This window comes from Leptidea sinapis, chromosome 23 (assembly GCF_905404315.1).
Source record: "Leptidea sinapis chromosome 23, ilLepSina1.1, whole genome shotgun sequence".
Lineage (NCBI taxonomy): Eukaryota > Metazoa > Arthropoda > Insecta > Lepidoptera > Pieridae > Leptidea > Leptidea sinapis.
The window spans coordinates 1135060-1147971 of NC_066287.1; the positions used below are offsets into that span (position 1 = coordinate 1135060).

General features: G+C 34.7%; 1 protein-coding gene across 2 annotated transcripts in view; it reads left to right on the forward strand.

The window, feature by feature from the left end:
* The first annotated feature begins 1075 nt into the window (after positions 1–1075).
* LOC126971450 (acyl-CoA-binding domain-containing protein 5) overlaps positions 1076–12912 on the forward strand; it is a 39850-nt gene continuing 28013 nt past the window's right edge. For both annotated transcript variants that reach the window (XM_050817772.1, XM_050817771.1), the window contains exon 1: positions 1076–1412. In XM_050817772.1, the coding sequence (XP_050673729.1) occupies positions 1346–1412 (67 nt within the window). In that variant the 5' untranslated portion in view covers positions 1076–1345. The remainder of the gene's footprint in view (positions 1413–12912) is intronic.

A 12912-nucleotide genomic window follows, 5' to 3' on the forward strand; every position in this document is an offset into this window, starting at 1 on the left:
AAAAACTATTTATTTTTGTTTTGTTTCCATATACCTAAATCGAATGACAACTATAACTTAAATTATTTTAAATCGATACTTATATGTAATTTAATATTAAACATACAAAAGACGTTTACAAAAATGAAAATATTATTCGTTTCGTACGAGAATATGAAATATAAATAAAAAAGAGTGTGTGTACTTATGTACACGCGTTAGAAGTTATACTTCTTTGGCGTATGGAAAAGTAACTCAAATTTTAACAAATAGTTAAGATCAGAGATAGTATAAGCACTCAGCATTTAAGGTTTAATTAAATTTAAACAAGTTTAGATTTTTTTTTATTTATACATAAAAATTGTTAATATACCAAAAAAAACAAGATTTTTTTTTTTTACATAATAATGTAATAATTTTTAATTAACGATCTAAATATATTATACATACCGACAATTAACCTCAAATATATAAAATGCACTCAAAACAGTTTATTCAAATCAGTTTTATCACTAATATTCAATATATATAGAAATACTAATAAATTATAAGTAAATACTATCATCACCGTCGTATATGAAATTGATTTAATAAAAACACCAAAATAATATTTATTTATTCACAATGTTTATTTGTACTGTTACGAAACACGTGTTCTAAATATAAAAATACTAGAATATACAACTTGAACATAGTTATCGATTTTCATGCCACCTAGAACTAACTTCACGATGTAGAATTCAGGTGTCGGTGTGCGCACGCATCGTAAAAATTCACTCTCATCATTTTTCTCCATCGCGCCAAAAGAAGTATAACTTCAAAAACTTTTTTGCACACTGTGCATCGCACAAACGTCAGTCGAGCTGCTGTCATGTCCGATTTTTGTACCTACCACAGAGTACCTTTGTTTATACTAGTTAGTACTTAGTACCTACCTCGGGTACCTACTGAACGTAGTGTTTAAATTCTCTTTGGTACCTACAACCTCGGGTACCCTTTACCTAGGTACCTATAGTTGGTAGTTTATACCTACGTCATGAAAATAAGAAAACAGGATGAAATGTCAATTGTGAATTGTCAAGTAGTAAATGCGTAAGTAATTAGTCTGTGAGTAGTAAGTACTCGAGAATCGACACGAGATTTGAGTCGTTGGGTATTCGTGTTTACGTATCTACCCATAAATTAATAAATGATTATTGGCTAATTTCATCGACTTATAAGTTAAAACAATATAGTAATATTATATGGTGTTCAAATATAAACACGAATAAAGTGCTTGTAACGTGACGATAATGGATACAGCTTATGCTGAATAAAACAAATAAGAAGTCCAAAGTGCGCTTGTGCTACGATCTTATAATATTAAATGAAAATGTCTCTGGAGGAAAGGTTCAATGCTGCTGTCAATGTTATTAGGAGTCTTCCCAAAAGCGGTATGTTTTAAAATGCAATTTCATGCTTCAATATTTTGACGTACTTCTAGAATTAATTTATTCAGGGGTCACGTACTGAATGTAATCTAGAATGACGATTAAACCTTATCAGTATTATGTTTAATTAGCATTCCTTTAAAATCTCTACCATCATATCACATACCTTTATATATAAGAATAGAAATAATTTGGATTGTCATAAGATCATTTATCTATCTGCAACAGCTGGCTCTCAATAAGAATAAGTGTGGTTAAACAAGCTTCTTAGTATTTTCGCTTTCAATTTTTTCTCGCACTGATTGTCACATAAAACATGGGTTTCAATTGTTGGTAGGGAACTACCTCCATCAATGATACATCACCATATTCAAATATCAGGATTTTTCCTAAAATCTGGAAATGAAATTCACATATCATATATTTATCAGCGGGAGGCTCCTTTGCACAGGATGCTGATTAGATTATAGGTACCACAACAGCACCTTTTTCTGCTGTGAAGCTTTTTTTGTGAAGATTTTTAGGTATTTCAAGAATCCTGAGTGGCACTGCATTGTAATAGGCAGGGTGTATCAATTAGCATCAGCTGAACATCCTGCGATTATTTCATCATAAAAAAAAATATACTCTGTATAAACTAATGACAAGTAATAATAATAATTACTATGATTATTATATTTTAGATCAACAGCATATCCATAAGCATGTATTGATTGAAGTTTAAGATAGAATTTACAATATCTATTAATAAATTCACAGTAATTATTATTTCAATTTATTAAAACAAAGGAAACCGGTTCTGGCCCAATTGTACGGCAACGGATGTTGCAATGTAACTGAGATATATTGTAAAATAACATGATTCATCGTCACATCCTTTATTCACAAATCAGTTAGATGTCTTCCATGTGCATGGGTCGTCTAGAAGAAACCGCTTCAAGCAATAAGACCCGTTGCATACCAATTTGTGTCTGTAATTAGCTTAGATATTTTTGTAAATTTATTGTCAAGTCTGTATGGAATGCGATAAAGTGTCTCTATCCAGGGATTAAATATATAAATTTAATGTGTACCAAAATTTATGAACAATGTGGGACTCGAAACCGCGCCTCTCGGTTTCTGTGTAACCCAACAAACATAAATCCTGGTATGTATTTCTCAACTCTCTGTTTGTGGCTCCATCTACTTTACAGTTTATAACCTGTTCAACCCCAATTGCAAAAAATTACCTCTTTAACTACTCTTTTTATTTATTTTAGACAGACAGCTAGCTCACAGCCACATTGTTTTTTTTAAACTATATATTGGAGTCTTCAGATAAAGGAACTATTCAACCTGTTTCTTTTTACTGCCATATTTCCACTGAATCTTTTCTCACCAGGTGAGATAATGTGAACCATAAGATGTTGAGAAAACTTACTAAAATAAAGCTAATTTCCACCACTTTGTGTTCAGTTAAAATTCAATATACAAAAACTTACAACATTATCAGTCATAATATATAATAGGTTCTAAATACTCCGCCGAAATATACTACCTCTGTTGACCCGAACCTTGAAGTGTCCTACTTGGCAATCACTTGTGCGATTCTGCAGTGCACTTAGCGGATCGGTGAAACGTAACAATAATACTAATAATAATACAATGCCGATACTATAACTATACATACCCACTTATGTAATGCTCACAGCATTTCGGTTGTCTCCCACTCCATTTAAATATGACGAGAATTAACAATTTTTAAAATTAATTGGTGCATAAATCAGAAAACACATTGAATATTCATATAAGAATGACAGGTTCTAAATTCAAACATAATATTATTGTTTTTATCGGAACATTATATATGGCCAGATATAGTACAACCAGTTTCGACGACCACTATAGCCCAGTGGTCAGTGATTCTGCCTACTCATCTAGAGGTCCCGGGTTGGAATCCCGGTAAGTGCAAACATTTAAATATGATGAATATGTATGTTTTAGTATGTATATCATATTAATTATATTGTTGTCTTGCACCCACCCGCACAGGCTATGCCTAGTTTGGGGCTAGATAATTTATTGTGTAATTGTGTTAATATTATAATTCTTATAGTAGGTATAATCTGAATAATCTCTTCATTTCTCAACTTGCATTTCCATGACTAGCTGATGAACATGATTCACCAGTGGGCTCCCTTGAACAGGATGCCGGCTAGATTATGGGTACCACAACGGCGCCTATTTCTGCCGCGAAGCAATGATGTGTAAACATTATTGTGTTTCGGTCTAAAGGGCGTCGTAGCTAGTGAAATTACTAGGCAAATGAGACTTAACATCTTACTTATGTCTCAAGTCACACACACTCTAGGTCGGGAATTTCACTAATATTAAATTGTTTGAGCTAGCGGCAACAAAATGCACACAAAAGAAAATCAAACACCTTTGGTTTCGGCAAGTTGAGGTTAAAATTCCGAACAAACAGCTGTCATATTCAAATTTTCGTTTACAACGTAAATGAATTTGAGTAGGTTTAGAATTTCGAAATGTCATACACTGACGTTCGGGAAGAAAATTCGGAACGAATGGAACCGTAGTAGGAAACACCCGAAACTTCACTCGAAACTTCGTGTTTCGTTGAATAAGAGTAGACCTGCTAGTGCTCAACGCCGTTAAAGAAGTCTACACTTCAAAAAAATAATTTCTCTCCAATTGCATAAAAATTATTTATATAATTTAATTTCACGTTATTTAACTTAATTAGGTATGCGTAGAATTTTTTTGCTTCACATAACTGCATAGATTGTACCTTAAATAATTAGTACAACGGCTGTAAATGTTTATTTAAAACAAGTAAAAAATATGAAGAAGCGGTGGTAAATGGTTGAATATATTAATACTTTTGACATTCATTTGTAATATTTCTTTCACCTAAATGTAGTGTTTGTTTTAATTTGCTATATAATTACGTAAATATAAATTACATAGCTATAAGTTGAACATATTCAAATTGTTTCAAGGTCCGTTTAGAAACTCGCTCGGCTGGTGAAATAGATTTAGAGTTATTATTATTTGACTCGAGAAATTAATGCATGTGGGTTACATTTATAATGCAGAGTCAAAGCCAAACAATCTGCGTTCAAATTATTTATTTTACCCGACGTTTTTATAAAAATCTACACTCAGCGGCACAATTAACCGCCCACCTTGATATTTTACGATTTTGGTTAAAAAAAATAACTGTGGCCTCACTTGTGAATGTTATTTTATAACGTAGGTATATTGAAGTAAAATTAAAGATAACATTGTTTTTAATTATTACGTTTATTTATAAAAAAGTCTGAAAAACACTTTGACCGTAAATTAACAAATGTGATGAAATGGCTTAAAAATAACAAATCTGCTCAATAAATGAATTCTAATAATGCGTATTTCCACCTCTAGCCCTCATGACTTCCATCAAACGGTTTGGCATGCTGTCGATGACATCTTTGATCTGTTGTTGTGGAATGTTCTGCCACTCCTCCATCACGGATTGTTTTAATTCATCTATGGTGGTTGGAGCTGGTATGCGGCTTCGAACACGTCTTTTTAAATTGTCCCATATGTGTTCAATAGGATTTAAATCTGGGCTCCGGGATGACCATGTTAATTTTCGAATGCCCACGGTATCCAGGTACGCGGTAACAACTCTAGCAACGTGGGGGCGAGCGTTGTCCTGCATTAATAAAAAATCTTCGCCAATAAATGGAGAAAATGGCATTACATGAGGTTCCAACACTTCTGTAACATACCTCTGAGCATTTATTCCACCTCTTTTGAAGATAACCAAGTCGGTGCGTGCTTCGTCAGTAATGCCGCCCCATATCATGATAGAGCCACCTTGGTAACCTACTGTTTCCACAACAGTACATGGTGCAAACCTTTCATTCTTGCGTCTGTATACACGCTGGCGACCGTCAGGACCGTGCAAGCATATTCTTGTCTCGTCAGTAAACATAACATTCTTCCATTGTTCCATATTCCATTCGGCGTGCTCTCGGGAAAAACGAAGTCTTTCTCTCCGGTGGCCTACGAGCAATTGTGGCACTCGAGATGGTCGAAAAGCTCCAAGTCTTGTTCTCACTGTTCTTTCACTCACTTGAACATTGCGAACCTCATGAAGTTGGTTTCGTGCCTCAACAGCTGTAGTGAACCGACTTCTTAGGACATTGGTCACAAGAAATCGGTCTTTACGAGCGGAGGTGCATCTTTTCGGCCCTGTCCTGGTCTTCGCTCATAAGAGCCAGTTTCCCGAAACCGTTTCACTGCATCTCTTAAGGTGGTACGTGCGACACAAAGCTTCCGCGCCACGTAACGCTGACTAAACCCTTCGTCGATAAGAGCGACGGCTCTCGCCACTGAATTAGCATTAAATGGCATGTTTGTGATGTCCAAACACTAGCTATAAGTAACGAAACCAAAACAAACTCAAATTGTTTACTTTTAATGCCACTGAAGCAATGTAAGCAGTATGGCAACGATAACGATAATGAGACGAAGTTCGATATTTATCCTATTCACAACTTATGCGTAAAAAAAAAAAAAAATAAGTGGGTAGTTTGTAATTTTTTCGTCACTACATTTCTTTCACACTTCACTTATTTATGCCCAATAACTTACAACTGCGATAACATCAAAATTTGCCACTTTAAAAGGGTGGGCGGTTAATTGTGCCGCTGAGTGTATTTAGTAAGACATTCTCAGAGCGGTTGACAGGAGACAAGAGAATAATTTTCCTGTTAACCGTAACCGTTTTTTTCTTTTCTTTTTTATAGCAATACCTATTAAACAACATGATTGATAATACAATACCTAGTATTATCATAAATACGCCTGAGTCGGATTCTTCCGACGAATCATCTTTGTCTGATACAGATGACAGCGATTAGAATAGGGAATTCAAAATTTGTACATAATTCATTCAAATGAAAACCCTAAGGGTTTTGTACCCCTGAAACTTTGTTTACTTTCTATAACTCGTATCGTTGGCCTTAGTATACGTATCTATATTATGATTAAAGGAAACATTCGGCCTTTTTTAGATTTAAGAATTCTTTAAGAACTTACCAGCTCCTACGTACGAACTTACAACGTCAGTGTTTCGTTCTCGGCAATTTCCTTCTCCAAAATATAACCAATCGTTACGAAATTTTGGAAACTAAATAGAAGTTAATATTCTGTATCGGATATATTTGATTTTTTCGCCTATTGATGTCGGACTTGTATATATTTGCGGTCTAAATGATTTTAATACGTTTTTAGCACTAGTTTCTTGTACCGAATAAGTAACAAGTCCGCATTTCGCATAAATCATTCATAGGTTTCCACTTATTTAGTTATAATTAAGTATACTTTCTACTGTAATCGTTTGTTTAATAATAATCGACAGTGTAATAATAACTGACGTCACATCGCCGCTTTGTTACGGCGTGCAAAACAAGCATCGCTTCTAAATTCAAATATACTAGTCTTATTTATCACCATTGATGGAATAGGTGCGCGAGTATCATTATTACTCATTGATGCCCAAAGTAAAAAGCTTCCTGAAATAAATGGGTGTCTCACAGGGTTTCATTCTTGGCCCCCATTTGTTTCTTATTTATATTTGAATGACAAAAGCAACACGGGCCTGAACAATAATTAACAATATTCATTGTTGGCTGATGACTCTTCACCTTTGTTAGTATTGTGTACATATGTTTACTTATCGCATAAGTCAACAGTGTTGTTACGAAAGCATTACCTATAAATGTGACGAAACTCCCTAGCATATAATCATAACTTCTGCGTATGTATTTACAATCTATTCTAACGATGAATTTTCATTATAAAGGACTATTTTTAGTAAGGCGTCTTATTACGAAGTTTATTACTTACTATCTAGTTTGAGCAAAATTTTATAGGTGAACGAAATTAAAAAAGAATTAGAAATAAGTGGTCTGACCATAAGCTCAGTTACAAATAAGAATGAATGACGTCATAATATAACAAATATAGACGTAAAACGTTATATATGTTTTAATGTATTATAGTCTCTAATGACTATCTTTACACACTGTTTCCATATTATGTCCAAGTTTTATTTTTGCAATTTAAGGAAAACTTACAGCTAAAAAATATTATAAACTACTTAACTAAATTTAGAAGGCCAATTACAAGTTTCCACGTTTAGAAAAGTTCAAAAGAAAATACTAACATTTAAGGATAAATTAAATATAAATTGAAAATAGCAAACACAACCATATTATTGTGTTAATAAAAACACAAATACATAACAAAATGGTGAATTATATTTATGTGAATAGCAACACATGTCTTCCAAAACTGACTATATTTTGGTAGTCCAAGGGGTTTAGATCTAGGCTATAGATAAGTGCGTAGTAGTGTCTAGTATATTCGAAATGACATCAATAAGAATTCTAAAGGAATGAATTTTGATAAAATAAATGGCTTTTATACGTTTTTATGCCAGTCTTCAGCTATTATTGACTTCCAATTAAGCTACCCAAGGGTAGTTCGTGCCTTATTACTAGCTGCAGAATCTTGCTGGAAAGTCCAAGGCTCGGACTAGCAAAAAAATAAGGACTCCGTGTCACCTTACATAACAGTGTAGCACCAAAACAAGCCGATTAACGTGTAAATACATATACACGCACACACTTACACTACTTCAGGCCGATAGGCAGCCATTATGAGAATTGTCATTGCGTCTCAATAAAATATTTTAAAAAAGGCGTCGTGCGTTGTGAAAATGTGTAAAAACGATACTATATAAGTATTTGTGGCCATATATGATTATTTAAGGGAGAAAAGAGGTGTAACTAGTATCCCCCGTAACCGCACACACACTAGCATAACGGTGCTTTACTTGCTAATATCACCTCGTGGAGTCCAACTTTTTTTACTCGTCCGTGGTCCAAGGCACCTTTTTGATCTAAGACAGTCTCTTGATACGCTGGCTGAAGTCTTCCTTTTCACAAAAATGAAACTTTGTGACTCCGAGATTAGACAATCCCCATCAAATCATGACTGACGCAGATCGATGACCAGCAAGTTGTAGTGCTCTTTAATCGTGAAAATGTTCTAATAAATTAAATTGTTATATATATTCAAATATATTAATTAAAATTAATTAACAAAATTGCTACAACCTAGCACTCGGATGCATGCTATTACTACAAACTCTAAGTACAGGCTATGTGAGGTAAGGACAGTTTGTTTTGCCCTATGCTTTCCCGGGACATAAAAAGAAGAGGGAAGTGCCGGGCTTCAAGGGTGTCGTAAGAGGCGACTTAGGACATTTACCAGTGGGAGGATCCTTTGCACAGGATGCCGGCTAGATTATGGGCACCACAACGGCATTATTGTGGTTCGGTATGAAGGGCGCCGTAGCTAGTGAAATTACTGGACGAAAGAGACTTAACACTTACGTCTCAAGGTTTCATGTCTCATGTAATTGTAGAGCCACTCAGAATTTTGGGTTTTTCAAGAATCATGAGCGCATTGTAATGAGCAGCGCGTATCAATTACCATCAGCTGAACGTTCTGCTCGTCTCGTCCCTTATTGTCTTAAAAAACATGTTGCCATATATAGATGTGGCAACACGTTTTCAGGATAGTAAATCTGATAATTGTGTTTCGGGCTGAAGGGCGCCGTAGCTAGAAAAAAATACTGGGCAATGAGACTACATTTTTAACATCAACACAATAATTGTAGTGCCGCTCAGAATTTTTGGGGTTTTGAAGAATCCTGAGCGGCACTGCATTGTAATGGGCAGGGCGTAATTACCATCAGCTGAACGTCCTGCTCGACTCGTCCCTTATTGTCATAAAAAAAGTTTTCCAATACTTTGGCTGCAATCAAGGAGCGACGTCTTTAGTACTAACGTAGTACATATTATATATAGTACATATGTATGCAGTGCTGTTAACTACGGTAATTCTTAAACAGTCCTAGTTGGCCTTGTTCTTGTATGGACAGCTATCGATCCTAACCAACCTTGCTTATTGAAAGCAATTTGTTGTGAATATTTTATGTCTTGTACTAATTACGTTATTGAATAATCTAAGATCATATTATATATAGGTCTAGATCAGGAGTGCTCAAGTTCGAACTGCTAGCGATCTACCTAAAAATTGTTAGACTACGATCGATCGACTCTAAGAGGTTTCAAGTATGTGTGATGAAGGAATCTCTTACTTGAGATAAAAATCGTAACCATCGTTGACTTTTCTGTCCCAATAAACTTATCGACGGTAACTCACCTTATCCGTACACGCTGTCTGTCAATGGCATAATGACATATAGATTACCAGCGATAGAAGTTTGTATGGAAATTGCAATTCACGCGTCTCAATATAAGGCGACAAGAATGACTTATCGGGTATATTAGGACAGCTTCAGATTATTGACAGCTTGTTACTGACAGTAGAAGGTAGAAATTTATCTCTATGTGTAGATAGTATATTGCGAACGGCCGTAAGTAGAGTGTCACGATGACGTAGTAGTTTTGCGGACAATAGTTCGCATTTTTTAGTCAAGGTAAGTGTAGCTCTAAAATGTCAATGAAAAAACTCATAATTATTTAAAATTGCGAATTTATTGGTTCTTACAAAACAAACGCGTTCTAGTGTCTAAAGTTCTAAACTTAACTAAACAATTACTTTGGATGTTGAATCTGCATGACACTGCATGTCCTGAGCATGCCTTTCATAAGATGGTACGTAATTACCGATTTGAGTTACACTAAAATCTGTGAATAGTTCAATATCGGATTTTGTTCTCGAGATCGACTCAAAGAGCACTCACGATCGACCGTTTGAGCACCCCTGGTCTAGATAGACTCTGACAGCTGTGAAAACTTGGAAAAAATGAGGTTGACCTCTATGTTTAGCAATGCACGCACACTAACCGAAGTGACATACAAATCGCGAGTGTAGCGAAGACGTAGCCTGTCACTGAAGTAATAGACTTGGCCTGTTTTCATCGGTCGTCTAGCAGCAAGACTCTCAATCTAGACGTATTAATTATCTAAGAGAATAATGTAAGGTGATCTAGATAGGCACACCTATGGTACAATCAGGTTATCATTATAAGCCGTCTGATTATAATGATGCATTTACCTTGTGTAGTCACGGAATAGTAAAAAAATAAGGACTCTGTGTCACCATACACTTACAGTTTAGCACCAAAACAAGCAGATTAGCGTGTTAATACATAGCCCCACGCACACACTTACACTACTACAGGCCGATAGGCGGCCATTATGAGAATTGTCATCGTCTGTGACAGATCAGTTTGCGTCTCAATAAAATATTTTAAAAATGCCGTCTTGCGTCGTGAAAAAGTGTAAAAACGATACTATTATATAAGTATTTGTGGCCATATAGGATTATTTAAGGGAGAAAAAATTGTGTAACTAGTATCCCCCGTAACCGCACACACACATTACGCTGCTTCACTTGCTAATATCACGGCATGGAGTCCTTTTTTACTCGTCCGTGTTTGTAGTGCGAATCCTGGTTTCATACAAACATTTATGAAACAAAGTTGTTATACATCGCATACCTTTCATTTTGGAGTTCGCAAATGATTCATATTGGCTAATGTTATGAAGGAACACAAAAATGTCGACAACACTCCGGGTATTGCCACCAATAAATTTATAAATCTCGCTCAAGACACACACACACACAAATACAGTTGATAGTAAAATTTCTTTTATATTTATAAATTTGTAATTATTAAATATGGATGTTGATATTTTAGGTGCCAAATGATGACTGCCAAGTCAAACGGATTAGTTTGTTGGTAATCATGACGTAATTCTGCTGATATGCTGTCCTGCTCAACCTTTTTCAAAAATGGCGTCTAATTTAGGTATCTGTAACAGACTAGACCGAGGTACACCTTGACAATTAAATTCCAATATTCATTTTTTATGTTGCATTGTCTGTCCCCTTTAGTTATAAAATTAAAAATATATATCTAATTTCTTTAGTATATTTACTCATTTTGACAGAGAGATAAACAAGTGAAAAATAACTGGAAACATTTTTTTTTAAATGTGACCCTTTTAATGCCATCAAAACCACACATAAACAAACAGTAGAGCCACAGAGATTTTAAACATTTTTTTTATTTTAAAGTGATAACATTCACTTCTGGATTTATTATACAAATTAAATTTGTAACCAAAAATTATGAACGATGCGTGACTCACACCGGGACATTGCACCAAACATCAAAGTGACCCCTCGGGTTCCGTCCGAGCGCTACTACCAACTGAGCCAACCGTTCACCAAATCTACACAATTCGAAAGAGCGACATCTCAGTCAATCTCTCATCGACAGTCAATTTCCTAATATGCAAATATTGGGGTTAGGCAGGTTAACGTTCGAGTACGCATGGTAAATTTTGGTATATCTTGCTCAACTCCAACAGGTTAGAGTTGATCTCGTATCGTTCATAAATATTTGTTACAAATTTAAGTTGTATACATAGATTTTATTACAAGTTTGTACATACTACGAAATACATCCCGGACCAATTCTATATAATTATAACTGTCTATATCACACAGGCCTCTAGTTTGTAAAGATAGGCCCAAAAATCTCCGTCTTAAATGACGTTACTGAGCAATATTTTAAATGAGACACAATTTCAATGCATTATTTTTTATTGGCAAACTATTAAAAACCTAATCAGTCATGCTATAAATGTCGAGATAATGCATTTGCATATATTATGCAAATAAAAAAACCGAAGTCTTGCTATAAGCAGTGAACATAATCGGATCTCGGATGAGTTATAGCTAGGGTTGCCTACTTTTTCTTGAAGAAGTAGTATATGTCTGATTTCAGATAGGGTACTCTATGGTAAATACAGTATATCTAAAAAAGAGTACCTACACATAAATTAAAAAGAGAAGTTTTCATATTTTTTTTACCTCCAACAACATTGACATAATATTTTGACGTGATTACTGATTGTGAACGCAAGTTCAGAAATGTTTTATGGCTATGGGTACCAGTAATTTAGTTTAGTAAATAGGCAGAATTTTTAGCTTATGTTATTGGCTGGCCAAAAAATCACCTAATTTCTAAAAAAAATATTTAAACACGAGGAATTTGCGCCTCATTTGGTCACATAAGAAACTTCTGCTGACTTGCAAATTGAATAAGTAAGAACGTGGCGTTACAATTAAATTTATTGTGATTTGATCAATCGGTTCAATTTTTGAATAAATATAAATAGCGCGTGCTAAATTAGAATAATTTGTAAATCATGTTTGTTTTTAACAATAATAATTGAATGAAGTCGAAATTCAAAATTCTGTCAGGATAAGAACCTAGAAAATTTTGAAAGCTTTCTATGATTTTTTTTTTAAATATCGATCCAGAAATGACCGAGAAACAATTTAACACTGAAATCAATTGGAGTCACCCGGTGGGAGCTCCGCTCAGCTTCGCTTCGCTCAA